The sequence below is a fragment of the Ranitomeya imitator genome, chromosome 1 (genome assembly GCF_032444005.1).
Source record: "Ranitomeya imitator isolate aRanImi1 chromosome 1, aRanImi1.pri, whole genome shotgun sequence".
Classification (NCBI taxonomy): Eukaryota; Metazoa; Chordata; class Amphibia; order Anura; family Dendrobatidae; genus Ranitomeya; species Ranitomeya imitator.
The window spans coordinates 996,303,523-996,324,016 of record NC_091282.1 but is presented as its reverse complement, the minus strand read 5'-3'; the positions used below and the strand labels follow the sequence as shown (position 1 = coordinate 996,324,016).

The window sequence follows — 20,494 nt, the reverse complement described above, 5'->3', positions numbered from 1 at the left end:
GGTGGCACTGTAGCATGATACAATGGATAATACGCATATATTAATTTATGATTTAGTACTATACTATCTGGGGGGGAATAAAATGTAATCAATATGGCGCCTGCGCAGTGGCATCTGTCATGTTCTGATACATGCTCCTGCACAAGCGTCACTGCCGGTGCCAGCCAGTAAATACATTTTCATGATATAATGTAATCCATTGGTGGCACTGTGGGGTTGAAATCATTATTGTATCATGGCTAATACACACACTTCCCATGGGGCTGCGTTGCTTTGTTCTGTAGCGATCTCCTCTTTGCGGGCTCCAGCACTGGTCCTCTGAACACAGTGAGAAGTGCGTGCACAGATTGAGCGCCGCCGCCATTTTCATGAAATTGTATAGGGCTAAATCCTAACCGCATATATGGGTATTAGGCTTATGAATCATGCTACAGCGCAGGTGCCATTTTGATGAATGTACTTTTTTTTTTTTTTTTTTGAAGGGTCCGTGATCTGTCATAAGCCATGCAGATGAATGTGTAAGCAGCGCACGACATGAATCCCCACTCACAGGCCGCCCTAGAGCACAAGAATCCTTAAAACTACAAATAAAGATTAACCCCTTTACCCCCAAGGGTGGTTTGCACGTTATGGACCGGGCCAATTTTTACATTTCTGACCACTGTCCCTTTATGAGGTTATAACTCTGGAACGCTTCAGCGGATCCTGGTGATTCTGACACTGTTTTCCCGTGACATATTGTACTTCATGAAAGTGGTAAAATTTATTTGATATTACCTGGGTTTATTTGTGAAAAAAACATAATTTTGCGAAAATTTTGCAATTTTCCAACTTTGAATTTTTATGCCCTTAAATCACAGAGATATGTCACGCAAAATACTTAATAAGTAACATTTCCCACATGTCTACTTTACATCAGAACAATTTTGGAACCAAAATTTTTTTTTTAGTTAGGCAGTTACAAGGGTTAAAAGTTGACCAGAAATTTCTCATTTTTACAACACCATTTGTTTTTTAGGGACCACATCACAGTTGAAGTCACTTTGAGGGGTCTATATGATAGAAAATGCCCAAGTGTGACACGATTCTAAAAACTGCACCCCTCAAGGTGCTCAAAACCACATTCAAGAAGTTTATTAACCCTTCAGGTGTTTCACAGGAATTTTTGGAATGTTTAAAAAAAAAAAAATGAACATTTAACTTTTTTTCACAAAAAATTTACTTTAGCTCCAGTTTGTTTTATTTTACCAAGGGTAACAGGAGAAATTGGGCCCCAAAAGTAGTTGTGCAATTTGTCCTGAGTACGATGATACCCCATATGTGGGGGTAAACCACCGTTTGGGCGCACGGCAGAGCTCGGAAGGGAAGGCGCACCGTTTGACTTTTCAATGCAAAATTGACTGGAATTGAGATGGGGCACCATGTTGCGTTTGGAGAGCCCCTGTTGTGCCTAAACATTGAAACCCCCAACAAGTGACACCATTTTGGAAACAAGACCTCCTAAGGAACTTATCTAGATGTGTTGTGAAAACTTTGAACCTCCAATTGTTTCACTACAGTTTATAACGCAGAGCCGTGAAAATAAAAAAACAATTTTCCTCAATTATTTTTTAGCCCCCAGTTTTGCATTTTCCCAAGGGTAACAGAAGAAATTGGACCTGTAAAGTTGTTGTCAAATTTTTTCTGAGTACGCTGATACCCTATATGGGGGGAAACCACCGTTTGGGCGCATGGCAGAGCTCAGAAGGGAAGAAGCGCCGTTTGGAATGCAGACTTAGATGGAATGGTCTACAGGCGTCCCGTTGCATTTGCAGAGCCCCTGATGCACCTAAACAGTACAAACCCTACACAAGAGACCCCATATTGAAAACTAGACCCCCCCCCCAAGGAACTTATCTAGATATGTTGTTAGGACTTTGAACCCCCAAGTGTTTCACTACAGTTTATTACGCAGAGCCGTGAAAATAAAAATTCTTTTTTTTCCACAAAAATTATTTTTTAGCCCCCAAGTTTTGTATTTCCCCAAGGGTAACAGGAAAAATTGGACCCCAAAACTTTTTGTCCAATTTGTTCTTAGTACGCCAATACCCCTGGATAAACCCCTGTTTAGGCACACGGGAGAGCTCGGAAGGGACGGAGCACTGTTTTACTTTTTCAACACAGAATTGGCTGGAATTGATATCGGGCGCCATGTCGCGTTTGGAGAGCCCCTGATGTGCCTAAACAGTGGAAACCCCCCCAATTATAACTGAAACCCAAACCCTAATCCCAACCATGACCCTAACCACACCCCTAACCCTAATCCCAACCCTAATCCAAACCCTAACTTTAGCCCCAACCCTAACCCTAATGGGAAAATGGAAATAAATACATTTTTTAAAATTTTATTATTTTTCCCTAACTAAGGGGGTAATGAAGGGGGATTTGGTTTACTTTTATAGCGGGTTTTTTAGCAGATTTTTATGATTGGCAGCTATCACACACTAAGGCTGTGTGCACACGTTGCGTTTTTTTCGCGGTTTTTCCTGATAAAAACGCTATAAAAACGCATACAATAAGCATCCCATCATTTAGAATGAATTCCGCATGTTTTGTGCACATGATGCGTTTTTTTCCGCGAAAAAAATGCATCGCGGTAAAAACCGCGGTCTGTGACCGCTCCTGGCACATAGTGCTGGATGTCAGCTGTAATAATCAGCTGACATCCGGCGGCGATCGGCCGCGCTCCCCCCGTGAGCTCGGACGATCGCCTATGACGTACTATCCCGTCACTGGGAATTAAGTCCCAGGTCACCTCGACGGGATAGTGCGTCATATGGGGTGAAGGAGTTAAAGAACAACCACAAGATGGATTTCATCAACCAAAGTATCATTGTAATCAGTATAAAAGCGCCAACCTGACACTGTCTGTAGGTTACTGTGCATAGTCTTTTAAACTGATTAAAGAGAACCCATCAGCAGGGTTTTACTGTCCCATCTGAGAGCAGCATGATGTAGAGAAACAGACCCTGATTCCAGGTATCAGTCGCTTACTGGGCTGCTTGATGAAGTTTTGATTAAAAAACGGTTTTATCTGCTGTAGATCTACCAGTTCTGTGACTGTAGAGCAAAGGATAACCCCGCTGATGCCACTGATTGACAGCTGTGTACACTGTGCATAGGCAGAAAGCTTCTAATCACTGATGGTGTTGGGGTTTTTCCGAGCTCATGAAGATGGACTATGTGACGGCAGGTTTACTACTCGTCTAGTGATGATCTCATGCTGATAAAGCAGATTTTATCCAAACTACAGCGATCAGCTCAGTAAGAGACATCGGTGGGCCCTGCATCATGCTGCTGTCAGAGTAGGTGGGTGACAGATGCCATCATCTGTCCTGCAGTTGCATCAGGCGGTCAGATCACACAGTATGGTGCCAGCTACCCAGTACATAAAATCAGAGACCTTTTATGCCTAGTTCAGCTGACAGAAGAGTCTGCTGTATACACAAGGCGCACTGAGTAATTCCTAAAGCTAAACAGCAGCCATGTTCTTGAAGCCTTGAGTGTCTGATCTCGCACCTTGGTCATCTCTATACCTCAGTAGTATAGGATTTAGTTTTGGGCCATGCCGGTAATTTCGGCCACCCACATCGTGCAGAGAAAACTCTATAAAGTGGGGGGGATCTGTCTCCAGCCTTATCCCCAGAGTTATTTTTGACCTAATTGTATCCTTATGTAAAGAGATCTGTCATGGTAATGTCTGTAAATATTAGTGCGCAGGCGAGGCAGAGCTTCTAATAGTAGTGACTGTGACAAATCTGGTGGAGCCTGTAATTAGCGGATGATGGGGCTGTTATTATATTGCCTTGAGTGGCACGGTAGGGCGAGCCAGCAGTGGGTCGTTATTGTGCGCCGCGCTTTCAGCCGACCTGATATTGGATGGATGTTATACTCTGTTTATTCTCAATCGATCCAGCTTTTCTGCTTGTCATTATTGTGCTTTAATAGCCATTGTTGGGAAACGTGTCATTTCTGAATTATTCACCTGACAATTAAATGCTTTATGTGTTTTTAGGAGCGGTGAAATGGCAAACGTAGAAGCGGAGTTCCTTAGAGACCAAGGTGAGTAACATATTGATAGCTACAGGGGGAATAATGCTCGGCTGCAAATCTCAGTGTATTTGTAAGTGTCCTTGTTACAAGGCTTTTAAAGAAACTTCACGTAGTACAGAAAAAAGTAACTGGAAAGCTGCCTGTCGAGGAGCATAAATAAGCTCGCACTGTCCCTTTAAATCATCTGCCTCTCAAGCACATACTGTTCCAACTTCTCAGGGTACTTGTCATTTCTCCCAAAGCTACAGTTCAAGATTGGTGTTTCTGTCCTTATCCCTTGAATCAAATTTAAAGGGGTTGTCCACTTTTGGGGACTTTAATTATTTACCATAAATGAATGTATTTGGGGATAAAAATCGTTTTGCAATTGAGTTTCATTAAAAAAGTTGCAGTGTTTGGCTTTTCCAGTTTTTTTTCCCCCTGAATGTAAAGTAGTACGATCGCACATAATCTCATTGTTGTCCCCATGAGCGCTGCAGCTAATCAGTAGTTGCTGATGGCTGCTTAGATCACACTTCCCGCAGATGAACCTCGGACGTCCGGACGGAGTGTGAGAACTGCAGCGTATTAGCCGCCACTGGTGCAGATTTCAAACCACCTAACAGAATCACAGTTGACCCGTGCAGGATGTATGTACCTGTTAGTTAGTTTTTTTTACCCTGGAAAATATGGTAATTCATTTTTGCCTTATAAACTGTTATTTCCTGCACATAGTAGCAGGAATGTAGAGATTTTTTTTACATTTTTATTCTCCACTCCATTGTAGCACCAATATTACTGGTGCCAGAAATATTAATTTTCTTATTCAACAGGGCGGTTCATTTTGTTCAGCTCTGTCAGCATGTAGGTAGGAAGACGTAAACGCCCACATGGCAGAAATGAAATGCTCACTGGGGTCATGAACTGTGCCAGCGTGGTCACCTGAGGCTTTGTCTATACTGACAATGCCATAAGGGGTCATGAACTGTGCCAGCGTGGTCACCTGAGGCTTTGTCTATACTGACAATGCCATAAGGGGTCATGAACTGTGCCAGCGTGGTCACCTGAGGCTTTGTCTATGCTCACAATGCCATAAGGGGTCATGAACTGTGCCAGCGTGGTCACCTGAGGCTTTGTCTATGCTCACAATGCCATAAGGGGTCATGAACTGTGCCAGCGTGGTCACCTGAGGCTTTGTCTATGCTGACAATGCCATAAGGGGTCATGAACTGTGCCAGCGTGGTCACCTGAGGCTTTGTCTATGCTCACAATGCCATAAGGGGTCATGAACTGTGCCAGCGTGGTCACCTGAGGCTTTGTCTATGCTCACAATGCCATAAGGGGTCATGAACTGTGCCAGCGTGGTCACCTGAGGCTTTGTCTAAGCTGACAATGCCATAAGGGGTCATGAAATGTGCCAGCGTGGTCACCTGAGGCTTTGTCTATGCTGACAATGCCATAAGGGGTCATGAACTGTGCCAGCGTGGTCACCTGAGGCTTTGTCTATGCTCACAATGCCATAAGGGGTCATGAACTGTGCCAGCGTGGTCACCTGAGGCTTTGTCTATGCTCACAATGCCATAAGGGGTCATGAACTGTGCCAGCGTGGTCACCTGGGGCTTTGTCTATGCTGACAATGCCATAAGGGGTCATGAACTGTGCCAGCGTGGTCACCTGAGGCTTTGTCTATGCTCACAATGCCATAAGGGGTCATGAACTGTGCCAGCGTGGTCACCTGAGGCTTTGTTTATGCTCACAATGCCATAAGGGGTCATGAACTGTGCCAGCGTGGTCACCTGAGGCTTTGTCTATGCTGACAATGCCATAGGGGGTCATGAACTGTGCCAGCGTGGTCACCTGAGGCTTTGTCTATGCTGACAATGCCATAAGGGGTCATGAACTGTGCCAGTGTGGTCACCTGAGGCTTTGTCTATGCTCACAATGCCATAAGGGGTCATGAACTGTGCCAGCGTGGTCACCTGAGGCTTTGTCTATGCTGACATCGCCATAAGGGGTCATGAACTATTCCAGCGTGGTCACCTTAGACATTGTCTATGCTGACAACGCCAAAAGTAACAACATTGTCAGCATGGGGCATGTGGGCCCATGCTGAACAGTGACCCATTGAGCCAGCAGTGACCCTTCTGCCATCTTGTTTTCAATGGTATCTGCCTACCTCTGTCCTTTATAAGGTCAAGTGCAGAAGGCCGTATGTTCTCTCATCTGAGAGAATCAGGCCAATTCTGCAAATGACACTGATCACAGTGTGAGTATAGTGTGATCAGGTAAAGAAAAAAAAATGTCCACATTCTGCCAGTTCATGAAAATCGGACTGCTCTCTAATGTGATCCCAATGCAGTCTGATGGTTTCTACGGACTCAACTGGCAACGGCCAGTTGCAATCCAAATTCCAAATATTGGAACTATCTCGGGCATGCAGCGATTCTTTCCTCGGTCAGTGTGCAATCCAATGTTTTGTCAGACCACACTCAGACCGAAAATACACTTGTCTGCACCTGCCAGAATGGTAATACTTCTCCTCAGTCCTCGGCTGCTCAGCCATGCTCCTCACTCTAAGGGTACCGTCACACAGTGGCATTTTGATCGCTACGACGGCACGATTTGTGACGTTCCAGCGATATATCCGTGACGTTCCAGCGATCTCGCAGTGCCTGACACGCTCCTGCGATCAGGGACCCCACTGAGAATCGTACGTCGTAGCAGATCGTTTGAAACTTTCTTTCGTCGTCTAGTGTCCCGCTGTGGCGGCATAATCGCATCGTGTAACAAAGGTGTGCACGATATTGTATACGATGTGCGCATAGTAACCAACGGCTTCTACATCGCACATACGTCATGAAATTATCGCTCCAGCGTCGTACATTGCAAAGTGTGACAGCAGTCTACGACGCTGGAGCGATATTGTTACGATGCTGGAGCGTCACGGATCGTGCCGTCGTAGCGATCAAAATGCCACTGTGTGACGGTACCCTAATACTGCTGTCCTCCACTTCTCCTCAGCCATGCTCCTCAGGCTGCCGTCACACTAGCAGTATTTTGTCAGTATTTTACATCAGTATTTGAAAGCCAAAACCAAGAGTGGGTGATAAATGCAGAAGTGGTGCATATGTTTCTATTATACTTTTCCTCGGATTGTTCCACTCCTGGTTTTGGCTACAAATACTGAGGTAAAAAACTGACCAAATACTGATAGTGTGACGGCAGCCTCACTCTGATGCTGCTGTCCTCCACTTCTCCTCAGTCCTCGGCTGCTCCAGCCATGCTCCTCACTCTGATGCTGCTGTCCTCCGCTTCTCCTCAGTCCTCGGCTGCTCCAGCCATGCTCCTCACTCTGATGCTGCTGTCCTCCACTTCTCCTCAGTCCTCGGCTGCTCCAGCCGTGCTCCTCACTCTGATGCTGCTGTCCTCCACTTCTCCTCAGTCCTCGGCTGCTCCAGCCATGCTCCTCACTCTGATGCTGCCTGTCCTCCATTTCTCCTCAGTCCTCGGCTGCTCCAGCCATGCTCCTCACTCTGATGCTGCTGTCCTCCACTTCTCCTCAGTCCTCGGCTGCTCCAGCCATGCTCCTCACTCTGATGCTGCTGTCCCCACTTCTCCTCAGTCCTCGGCTGCTCCAGCCATGCTCCTCACTCTGATGCTGCTGTCCTCCATTTCTCCTCAGTCATCGGCTGCTCCAGCCATGCTCCTCACTCTGATGCTGCTGTCCTCCACTTCTCCTCAGCCCTCGGCTGCTCCAGCCATGCTCCTCACTCTGATGCTGCTGTCCTCCATTTCTCCTCAGTCATCGGCTGCTTCAGCCATGCTCCTCACTCTGATGCTGCTGTCCTCCACTCTGCTCCAGCCATTCTCCTCACTCTGATGCTGCTGTCATCCACTTCTCCTCAGTCCTCGGCTGCTCCAGCCATGCTCCTCACTCTGATGCTGCTGTCCTCCACTTCTCCTCAGTCCTCGGCTGCTCCAGCCATGCTCCTCACTCTGATGCTGGTGTCCTCCACTTCTCCTCAGTCCTCGGCTGCTCCAGCCATGCTCCTCACTCTGATGCTGCTGTCCTCCATTTCTCCTCAGTCCTCGGCTGCTCCAGCCATGCTCCTCACTCTGATGCTGCTGTCCTCCACTTCTCCTCTGTCCTCGGCTGCTTCAGTCATGCTCCTCACTCTGATGCTGCTGTCCTCCATTTCTTCTCAGTCCTCGGCTGCTCCAGCCATGCTCCTCACTCTGATGCTGCTGACCTCCATTTCTCCTCAGTCCTCAGCTGCTCCAGCCATGCTCCTCACTCTGATGCTGCTGTCCTCCACTTCTCCTCAGTCCTCGGCTGCTTCAGCCATGCTCCTAACTCTGATGCTGCTGTCCTCCACTTCTCCTCAGTCCTCGGCTGCTTCAGCCATGCTCCTCACTCTGATGCTGCTGTCCTCCACTTCTCCTCAGCTGCTTCAGCCATGCTCCTCACTCTGATGCTGCTGTCCTCCACTTCTCATCAGCTGCTCCAGTCATGCTCCTCACTCTGATGCTGCTATCCTCCACTTCTCATCAGCTGCTCCAGTCATGCTCCTCACTCTGATGCTGCTATCCTCCACTTCTCCTCAGTCCTCAGTGACGTCACCGCTGTGCTCTGCTTTACGGCCAGCACTGACACCGTCAGTGCGGGAAGCTGACGGCGGGGGACGTGACAGACATCGGAATGTGAGTATGTAGTGTTTTTTTTGTTTTTTTTTACTTTTACAATGGTAACCAGGGTAAATATCGGGTTACTAAGCGCGGCCCTGTACTTAGTAACCCGATGTTTACCCTGGTTACCCGGGGACTTTGGCATCGTTGAAGACAGTTTCAACGATGCCGAAGTCTTTCCCCTGATCGTTGGTCGCTGGAGAGAGCTGTCTGTGTGACAGCTCCCCAGCGACCACACAATGACTTACCTTACCAACGATCACGGCCAGGTCGTATCGCTGGTCGTGATCGTTGGTAAGTCGTTTAGTGTAACGGTACCTTAAGACACCTATCCACTACTAATCCTATAGTTGCATGGTAAATAAACACAGCAGGTATAAAGTCTTTTATTTGAAATAAAAAGAAAACACACTTTTCCATTTTTATTTAAAAACAAATACCGTTTTACTCACTTAACGCCCATTCCATTGAAGCCCTTTTTTCCTGTAATAAAACAAAAATGAAAAAACCACAATATCACTCACCTATCCTTCATTCTGTCCCATGCCGTAATCCATGTCTGGGGATAAATTGTTTTCACACTGGACGGTGCCAAGATGCGACCGTCCAGGCTGAGATCCACTGTGAATGAGCTGCTGCGAGTGCAGCGTGCGGCTGAACTGCAGTGACATCACCATCGTAACAAAAAGTCATTGAGTTCACCGCAGTTCAGTTCGGGGAACAGCGCTAACTGTAGAGCTGCTTCCCAGGCGCTGGTACGTGTGCTACCGATGCAGCAAATTGTTGCCACACATGTCACAAGTATTTCACACATGGACACTGATATCTCCGGTACCGGAAATATTGGGACTTGTGAAACCGGCCTTAGGGTAAGTTCACACAGGGCGTTTTTACTGCTTTAATTTTCAGCTGCTTTTTACAGTACCAGGAAAGCCTATGAGATTTCAGAAATCTCATGCACACATATTGGTTTTTTGGATCATCAGGATTTTGTACTTTGCTGCGTTTTTTGGACATATACCATGTTCCGAATTATTATGCAAATGACATTTTTCTCGGATTTTCCTAAATGGTCGGTGCAATTGACAGTCAGTCTAATAAAAGTCATCACCCGTTAGATTATACATCAAATTTTTTTTTGTAAATCAGGTTTATTGAGTTGTTTATGAAAAAACATGAGAATCACAGTAATAATTTGCATTTATAAACACGTACAAAAATATAATTATTCAAATCATAATGTATATCTAATATTTGTCACTCTTGCAATATTGTAATAAAAATGTAACTGTCTCAGTTAGTACAGGGTGGAGCGCGGTAATTTGCTGATTTGGGAATGAAATAAAAAAATTATGATCATTAGAAAAATTTATTTTATATTTTAATTATACTGAACAGTAATGGAATTTTTAAATTACATGGTTTTAAATAGTGTATCTGGCAAATGTCGACCTTCGCTATCCACACACTGCTGCATACGTTTTCTGAAGTTTTCATGAACTCTAACAAGCATGTCCACTGGTATTCTGCCAATTTCAGCTTCAATATTGTTCCTTAGGTCTTCCAAGGTGTTGGGACGGTTGATATACACCTTAGACTTCAGGTAACCCCAAAGGAAAAAATCGCATGGGGCTAAATCTGGTGAGCGTGCTGGCCAGTTCACATCTCCCCTCAAAGAGATAAGCCGTCCAGGAAACATTTGCCTCAAACAATTCATGGTAACCCTCGCTGTGTGTGCAGTGGCACCATCCTGTTGGAACCATGTATCCTCTAGTTCCATTGCCTCAAGAGCCGGATGAAAATAATCCTGTATCATAATGAAAATAATGAAAATTCAGTTCATCATGAAGAATCCGGTGGAGAGAACGTCTTGAAATGCCAAGAGCAAATGATTGCTTCCGAGCAGAGCGTTTCGGAGATTGCAGTACTGCTGCTCTAACTCTCTCGATGTTTTGTGGTGTTGTAATCCTTCTCTCAGGTCCCCTTCGTACACATGACACATTCCCTGCTGTTCTGAATGCATTCACCCAATTTACAATTGATTGCCGTCCAGGAACACGTCCGCGTGGAGGAACAGCGAATTGTAAACGAAAAGCACGCTGCACTGCAATGATCGAGTGGGCATTTGAAAAATACGCTTCAACACAAAATGACCTCTCCTCACGTGTCCACTGCATGATGGCAACTGAAAGGCAGAGGAATACAAATCTCCCATCAGCCACTGTAAGCCACACCCACTCTCCCCTCTCTTCGACCGACAGTGCCGCCACAGCATGCAGTGCAAAAAAGCAAATTACCGCGCTCCACCCTGTATAAAGAAAATAAAAAAGAAAAGGAAGTCAGGGTATTGTAAGCTGGTTATTATAGTTCTAGTCCTATGAACATGGACATACTGCATTTAGTACATTAAGGATTTATTAATGATTGTAATATAGGTTTGTAGACATTACAATCCCCGAGATCCCGCTACTCCACTTTTATGAGTTACGGAGATATTATTTATTAAATGGGAGTAGTGGTCACTAGGTTCTCCGTAATACTAAACTCCTAAAGGAAATTCTATGGATGACCTAGGTTATGACAGGAGAAGAAGACGAGTAGTCGAAAGAAAGAAGATAAGATGAAAAGAGAGAGAGAAAAAAAAAGGGGAGAAAAAAGAAGGAAAAAAAAAGGGGGGGGGGGGTAGGGGTGGGGAGGATGTGGGTGCGGTAGGAAGGGAATAAGAATCCGGTTTCTGGTCCAAGTGAACTGGAGTCTATAGTTTTTCATGGTGGTACAATATTAGTCCCATTGTCAGGGTAAATGGTGAGTATGGGTTTCTGGTGTACTGGGCTAGATATTTAGCGTAACCAGTTATTTAGTTCATCAGTTTCCCTAAAGGCGATCCAAGGAGACCAGACCCCAAACACCCCATCCGAGGTTCCAGTGTCTTGACCAATCAGTTGCTCCATTCTAAAAATGTGATTGAGTTCCATTATGAAATCAGAGCGCGAAGGGGATTTAGATTGCTTCCAGTAGCGGGGAATCAGGTTACGAGCTGCCGTGAGGAAGTGTCTCAACAAGCCTTTCTTGAATTTGGCAATGGAGAGGTCACAAATGGATAATAAGGCTAATTCCATTGTAGTTGGATTTTGTGGAAGGATAGTTTTATTGTGAAGTTCAAAGATATCTACCCAAAAATCATGTATGGGTGGACAGGACCACCAGATATGAGTATGTCCCCTCAACCTCCCAGCACCTCCAGCAAGTATCCGGGGTGGTGGGGTAGATAATATGGACACTTGATGGACATCTGTGCCACCTAGACAAGAGTCTATAGCTTCTCTCTTGATAGTCTGAGCATAGAGAGGATCTGAAGGTGAAGAGAAGGCTTTTGTGGCGATCTTCTGGTGATAGTTGTTTACCTAGTTCGTTCTCCCATTTTGAAAAGAATACAGTGGAGTTGTCTGGGGTTATTTGGTGTCCTTGAAACATTTTGTATAATAATGATACCGTGTGCGTCGGAGGGTCCCCACCCAGGCACTCAGACTCAAAAGGAGTAAGTGGTCTGTAGATGTCAGTCTGTTTGGTGAGGTAGCTTTTAATTTGTTCATGGAGGAGCCAAGAGCCCGGCGGTGGCTCAGCTCCCGCAAAAATCATCCTCAGGGGTTTTATCGAGTCCTGTTCTATATAGTCATGGACTACTGGGTAGTCGTCCTTATGTTTGTGTAAAAAAGTAATTTTGTCTAAACCCACTGGGAAGTCTAAGTTATCAGAGATTGGCGTTAAGGGGCCTGGAATAGAAGAGGTGTTAAGCTTTTGATTACCATGTTTAATGAATAGGATTAGGTTCCTTGTTATAAAGGGTAGGTCGATTCGCTGAGCGTTCGTGATTACCCCCCCCCCCCCCCCTCCCCTCCAGATATGAGCTAGGGGTTTTTTGCTTGTGAGCCTCATTTCTAAACCAACCCATTTCTTATTGGATTTGTGGTGGAACAAATCTAGGAGACAGGTTCCAAGGGATGCGTTGTTGTAAAGTGAGAAATCCGGGAGGCCCAACCCCCCAGTTAATTTAGTTCTGCTCAGGAGACGGTATGCCAGGCGTGGGCGCTTCCCTGACCAAACAAACCTCGTTAGAACGACGCTGGTAGGAACAGAGGAATGGTCTGGAAGAAGTAAAGGAGGCGCGGGAGTAAATCCATTTTAATAGCATTAATTCTTCCCAGCCATGATAGATGTAATTTGTTCCATTTCTCCAGGTCGAGCTCTGCTTTGTTCAGAACTACTTTATAATTGGCGTCATATAATTGAAGAGGTTTGGCTGTTAATTTTATACCCAGATAGTCAAGAGAGTTGGATCGCCATCGGAATGTAAAAGAGGAGCTTAATTGGAAGACTAGAGAGGGCGGTAATGAGATGTTTAGTATTTCAGACTTATGTGAATTTATTTTGAAATTACTTAGTGAGCCGAATTTATGTAATTCTGAGAGGATATTGGGTAGGCTGGTAATGGGGGAGGTGACATACATAAGTACGTCGTCAGCAAACAGTGCTAGTTTATGTTCTTCCGATTGGATCCTCACTCCCGCTATAGATGGGTTGTTACGGATTGCAGTTGCCAAGTGCTCCATGGTACGTATAGCAGGGGGGACAAGGGACACCCCTGTCTTGTACCGTTATGAATATGAAAAGGGTCTGACAGTGAGCCGTTTACCCTGACCTGAGCAGAAGGAGACTCATAGAGGGCCCTAATACTCCACAATGCCCTCCTCCGCAAACCGATTCCCTCAAGCGTTTGGTACATGAATTCCCATCCCACTCTATCGAATGCTTTTTCTGCATCGATCGATAAAATACATAAAGGTTCACCTCTTCTATTTGCGCTATCAAAGAGATAGATCTAATAGTGTTGTCCCTTGCTTCCCTTCCGAGTACAAAACCCACCTGGTCTTGGTTAACCAAGTGGGGCAGGAGATTATTGAGTCTCTTTGAGATCATTTTGGCATAGATTTTTACACCTAAATTTATAAGTGAGATGGGGCGATAATTGCTGCAGAGGGACGGATCTTTTCCTGGTTTAGGGATAACTGTGATATGGGCAATTAGGGCCTGTGGAGGGAAAGAACCCCCCTCGCCCCCCACCCCCCCCCCCCCCCCCCCGAGGAAACAAAGTTACAAGTTGATAAGAATGTGGGGCTCAGTAAATCTGCAAACTGCTTATAGAAGCCTGCTGTGTAGCCGTCAGGGCCCGGGCTTTTGCCTAGTTTTAGGTTTTGTATTACAGAAGAGACCTCTTCTAAGGTAAAATCACCTTCTATATTAGCTAGGATTTCCTCTGAAATTGTGGGTAATTTATTTTGTTGGATGTAGAATTTGATTTTCTCTTGTAGGGAGTGGACAGGGAGATCTTTATATTGGCCGTTTATGTTGTAGAGAGATCTGTAATAATCGTGAAAACTAGACAGAATATCCCAAGGTCTATGAACCTCTATACCCTTAGCATTTTTAATGTGTGAGATAAATGTTTGCGGGCCCCGTGGGTGTAAGGCTCGTGCTAGGAATTTGCCACTTTTGTTTCCTAGACAGTAGAAATGGCTTCTGACTTTTTCTCGAAAGCAGCGAGATTTCTGGTCTAAGATTGTAAGTAATTTCTGTCTAGCTGTGGACAAGTTTCACAACGTAAGCGGGGAGAGGTCCTTTTTATGTTGCCTTTCTAGTCCGTGGATCTGTGACGAAAGGTCGGCTATTTCTGTCTGGCGTTCCTTCTTTAGACGAGCTCCCTGTGAGATAAATACGCCCCGAAGGACACTCTTTAGGGCTTCCCATTGTATGGAGGGGGACGTTGGGTCCCCTGCATGATCCGCCACAAAACCCTCAATCGCACGCTTCACCTCCACCAAACAAATCCGGTCCTGTAGTAGGCCGTCATTTAGCCGCCACGAGAAGCCGGATCTCATGGAGGGGTCTAACTGAATCGAGAAATAGATGGGTGCATGGTCAGACCACAACACGGACCCCACATCCGCCCTCAACCCAGAGTCTAATAGGCAATGGGATATAAAAAAGTAGTCGATTCTACTGTAAGTGAAGTGTACTGAAGAATAAAAACTATAGTCCTTTGCGTCTGGGTGAAGGACCCTCCACACGTCTACCAAATGTAAGTCGTACATCTGTTTTTTCACTTTTTTGATGAAGGATGGAGAGTAAGAGGACCTGCCTGACAAGACATCAACCTGGGGATCCATTGGGAGGTTAAAGTCAGCTCCAAGGATTATCGGCAGTGCACCTGCAAATTTTTCCAAAAGTCGTTTACATATGTAGCCGAATTTCTGTTGGCCTTGGTTGGGGAAATATACATTCGCCAAAACCAGGGTGCGTGTGCCCCAGGCCACCTTCATACATCAAATTTTATTGAAGAAACCTTCCAATGATAACAGTATAATCTCCAAAAGTAATAAAAACTCAAAATGCACTGTTCCAAATTATTCGACACAGTAGAATTTCTAAACATTTGATATGTTTTAAAGAACTGAAAATGCTCATTTGTGGAGTTTGCAGCAGTAGGAGGTCACATTCACTGAACAACAAAGCTATTTAACTCCAAAACATTCTAACAGGCCAAGCTACATGTTAACATAGGAACCCTTCTTTGATATCTCCTTCACAATTCTTGCATCCATTGAACTTGTGAGTTTTTGGAGAGTTTCTGCTTGTACGTCTTTGCATGAAATCAGAATAGCCTCCCAGAGCTGCGGTTTTGATGTGAACTGCCTCCCACCCTCATAGATCTTTTGCTTGATGATACTCCAAAGGTTCTCTATAGGGTTGAGGTCAGGGGAAGATGGTGGTCACACCATGAGTTTATCTCCTTTTATGCCCATAGCAGCCAATGACTCAGGTATTATTTGCAACATGAGATGGGGCATTGTCAGTCATGAAGATGATTTTGCTCCTGAAGGCACGTTTCTGCTTTTTACACCATGGAAGAATGTTGTCAGTCAGAAACTCTATATACTTTACCTTCAGGAACCTTAAAGGGCCCCACCAGCTGATTCCCCATGATTCCAGGCCAAAACATGACTCCTCCACCTCGTTGCTGACGTCGAAGCCTTGTTGGGACATGGTGGCCATCCACCAACCATCCAATACTCCATCGATCTGGACCATCCAGGGTTGCTCGACACTCACCAGTAAACAAGACTGTTTGAAAATTAGTCTTCATGTATGTCTGGGCCCACTGCAGCCATTTCTGAGAGAGAGACACACACAAATCTCTTCACAGTATGATGACCACTCTTTTTCGTGGAATATCTAATGTTTTCATACCTTGTCCAAGGCATTGCACTATTGAACGCTTTTCAGCAGCAGAGAGATCCTTTTTCTTTCCCATATTACTTGAAACCTGTGGCCTGCTTAATAATGTGGAACATCATTTTTAAGTAGTTTTCCTTTTAATTAGAATCATCTGGGAAACTAATTATCACATGTGTTTAAGGGTATGTTTCCACGTTCAGGAAGCGCTGCGTTTTTGATGCTGCGTTGAGCCGCAGCATCAAAAACGCAGCGTCCAGATGTTATAGCATAGTGGAGGGGATTTCATGAAATCCCGTCTCCACTATGCATTAAATGACGCATGCGGCAGACCCGCGAAAACGCACATGCGGTGCGTCTTTTTAAGAAAGCAGCATGTCCTTACATTGCAGAAACAACGCAAGGACAGCGAAGGTGACCTGCCAGTGACCACAGGTGCAGATTTGGTTAGAATTTTACCTGCATCAAATCCTGACCAAATCCTGATGCAATCCTGAACGTGGACACATACCCTTAGATTGATTTCAGTGATCCATTGAGCCCTGAGACACAATACCATCCATGAGTTTATTTGAAAAACAAAACAATTAAATCTTTATGACCCTTAAATCCAATTTGCGTAATAATTTTGAACACAGTGTAGAGCATGTCACTTCTTTCGGCGTTTTTCACACATTGACTTGAATGGATGGTGAAAAAACGCTGCAAATATGCAGGTTGACTTTTCTTGCAGCGTATTTGCTGCAGAAAAGTCAAGGATAGTCGGATGCGACCTCACATTCGGCTCTGCTACTTCTAGATGGCATGATGCGTCCATGCACCCTGTCATCCAGCAGAGTGGACCCGAACCCCATTCACTTGAGTGGGGGGTCCGACATCACATTGTTTGACACACTGTAAGCGACTGGGGAATGAATCACACGCAGCGGGTGCAGACTCAGTAACTAGCGGTGACGTCACCGAGTCTGCGCTCCCTCACATCCTGACCTAAGGTAACCTCTGGACCGTGGGAAAATGCCCGGGAAGAGGATACCGCATGTAATGTATTTATTCAATCTATCTAATCTATTCATTCTATCTACAGGAAGTTGGCATGCACAGAGAGGGAAAAAAAAGCATAAAAAAGCGCACCAAAAACAAACCAAACAACGCACCTAAACCTGCGTTTTTGACGCAGCTTCTTTCCTGCCAAAAAGATCAGGTTTTGCTGCAGAAAAAAACATCAAAAAGCCCTGTGTGAACTTACCCTTACACAGTCAGCACGTGCGAGTCAAAGGCTGGATTTAATAATAATCTTTATTTTTTATATAGCGCTAACATATTCCGCAGCGCTTTACAGTTTTTGCACACATTATCATCGCTGTCCCCGATGGGGCTCACAATCTAGAATTCCTATCAGTATGTCTTTGGAATGTGGGAGGAAACCGGAGAACCCGGAGGAAACCCACGCAAACACGGAGAGAACATACAATCTCTTTGCAGATGTTGTCCTGGGTGGGATTAGAACCCAGGACCCCAGCGCTGCAAGGCTGCTGTGCTGACCACTGCACCACCATGCTGCCCATGGATTTGATCAAAGATCATCATTTCTTCTTTATACTGCAATAGCTTTTTATTTTAGTGTATGGAACGAGCAATTAAGTTCCCAAAGAAACTAAAAAATAAAGTTAAAATGGAAAAAAAAATGATTAAAATAAAAAAGTTTTAAAAGTAAATAAACATATGTTGTAATTCTGCAGCTGATCTATGAAAATATTCAATTAATTAACCCGTATGGCAAATGCCGTAAAGAGAAAAAAAAAATAGAAGTGCCAGATGCCTTTTTTTCTCTCCCCCCAAATAATGTGATAAAAAGCGATCAAAACATTGTATGTAAGCCAAAATGGTATTAAAATAAACTACAGCTTGTCATACAAAAAAACTCCCTCACTTCTCCAGCCAGGAAACCATTAAAAAGTCATAGCTCTCCAATTGCCTAACTGGCAATGGGTTAAGTCCATGTCTGGGAGCGGTCTCCCCTGGCACCCCGTACACAAACACGTGCCAGACTATCTGGTGTGTATTTCTTCTAATGACAGTTCTTCCCTTAAAGGGATGGTCTCAGGAGGTCTCGTTTTAAAGCGCAGGCAGACATTCCCACAGCGTGACTTATGGCATGAACATATTTCATGGGAGAAATTCTTTGTTTTCGGCGTCATTCATTGTGCATTTGATAAATGAGATGATAATGGCCGATCATCATTATTATTGTTATTAATCGGGGTCTCATTCCGCTACTGCACACACAGTAAATGGAGTTGACATTTTAAAGCACACATTTAAGACATGGCTAATGAGATTCTGCCTGTCACCTTGCACATCTGCCGCGCTCCCTTAAGTGCGCGCTTGTTGGCAGTAGAGCTGTTGACGAGCGTCACTCCCGGTGAGTCAGTCACTCCTAGAGACCTATGCCTGCATTGTGCCACTTGTACTGAGGACCAGAAAGTGCTGCCATTGTGTGATATTAACCTGCTTTTACTCTGTGAATAAACATTTGTAAGTTAAAACTGTAAGGCCATGTTCACATCATGCATTCCTGAACTGGGGTTTCTGCTGTTTTCTGTAAACACGGTACAGCTGACAAACTCTTTTATCACGTTTGTAGAAAATGACAGCAAAAAAATAAACTCCGCATGTGAACAGGGCCTTAGACATCAGGATTTAGGGACTGAAGTTTTTATCAATTACTTTTGTTATTGGCATGTTAATTCCAATATGAACATGAGCGTCAAACCTGGGCAAAGTGCAGCTCCACGGGCTATATCCGGCCCCCTGTCAGTGCAACGGAGACTGGAGCAAAGCAGCGGGGAAACTGGAGCGAGGGGACTTTGTGTGTTTTTGTTTTTTTTTCATCATGTGTATGGGATAGTTGTATGTACATACAGTCATGGTCAAAAGTATTGACACCCCTGCAATTCTGTCAGATAATACTCAGTTTCTTCCTGAAAATGATTGCAAACACAAATTCTTTGGTATTATTATCTTCATTTAATTTGTCTTAAATGAAAAAACACAAAAGAGAATGAAGGAAAAAGTAAAACATTGATCATTTCACACAAAATTCCAAAAATGGGCCAGACAAAAGTATTGGCACCCTCAGCCTAATGCTTGGTTGCACAACCTTTAGCCAAAATAACTGCGACCAACCGCTTCCAGTAACCATCAATGAGTTTCTTACAATGCTCTGCTGGAATTTTAGACCATTCTTCATTGGCAAACTGCTCCAGGTCCCTGATATCTGAAGGGTGCCTTCTCCAAACTGCCATTTTTAGATCTCTCCACAGGTGTTCTATGGGATTCAGGTCTGGACTCATTACTGGCCACCTTAGAAATCTCCAGTGCTTTCTCTCAAACCATTTCCTAGTGCTTTTTGAAGTGTGTTTTGGGTCATTGTCCTGCTGGAAGACCCATGGCCTTTGAGGGAGACACAGCTTTCTCACACTGGGCCCTACATTATGCTGCAAAATTTGTTGGTAGTGTTCAGACTTCATAATGCCATGCTCACGGTCAAGCAGTTCAGTGCCAGAGGCCGCAAAGCAACCCCAAAACATCAGGGAACCTCCGCCATGTTTGACTGTAGGGACCGTGTTGTTTTCTTTGAATGCCTCTTTTTTTTTTCTCCTGTAAACTCTATGTTGATGCCTTTGCCCAAAAAGCTCTACTTTTGTCTCATCTGACCAGAGAACATTCTTCCAAAACGTTTTAGGCTTTTTTAGGTAAGTTTTGGCAAACTCCAGCCTGGCTTTTTTATGTCTCGGGGTAAGAAGTGGGGTCTTCCTGGGTCTCCTACCATACAGTCATGGCCAGAAGTTTTGAGAATGACACCAAAATTATATTTTTCACATGATCTGCTGCCCTCTGGTTTTTATTAGTGTTTGTCTGATGTTTATATCACATACAGAAATATAATTTCAATCATATTATGAGTACCAATAGGTTATATTGACAGTTAGAATGAGTTAATGCAGCAAGTCAATATTTGCAGTGTTGACCCTTCTTCTTTAAGACCTCTGCAATTCTCCCTGGCATGCTCTCAATCAACTTCTGGACCAAATCCTGACTGATAGCAGTCCATTCTTGCATAATCAATGCCTGCATTTTGCCAGAATTTGTTGGTTTTTGTTTGTCCACCCGTCTCTTGATGATTGACCACAAGTTCTCAATGGGATTAAGATCTGGGGAGTTTCCAGGCCATGGACCCAAAATCTCTATGTTTTGTTCCATGAGCCATTTAGTTATCACCTTTGCTTTATGGCAAGGTGCTCCATCATGCTGGAAAAGGCATTGTTGGGCGCCAAACTGCTCTTGGACGGTTGGGAGAAGTTGCCCTTGGAGGACATTCTGGTACCATTCTTTATTCATGGCTGTGTTTTTAGGCAAGACTGTGAGTGAGCCGATTCCCTTGGCT

The 20,494-nt window shown here is 44.7% G+C and overlaps 1 protein-coding gene across 4 annotated transcripts in view; it reads left to right on the top strand.

The window, feature by feature from the left end:
* Positions 1-20,494, top strand: part of SCLT1 (sodium channel and clathrin linker 1) — a 272,388-nt gene that overhangs the window by 40,346 nt on the left and 211,548 nt on the right. For 3 of the 4 annotated variants that reach the window (XM_069743945.1, XM_069743944.1, XM_069743943.1), the window contains exon 2: positions 4,055-4,101. The exons of the other annotated variant lie outside the window; for it this stretch is intronic. In XM_069743945.1, the coding sequence (XP_069600046.1) occupies positions 4,065-4,101 (37 nt within the window). In that variant the 5' untranslated portion in view covers positions 4,055-4,064. The remainder of the gene's footprint in view (positions 1-4,054; positions 4,102-20,494) is intronic. 4 annotated transcript variants of the gene reach the window in all.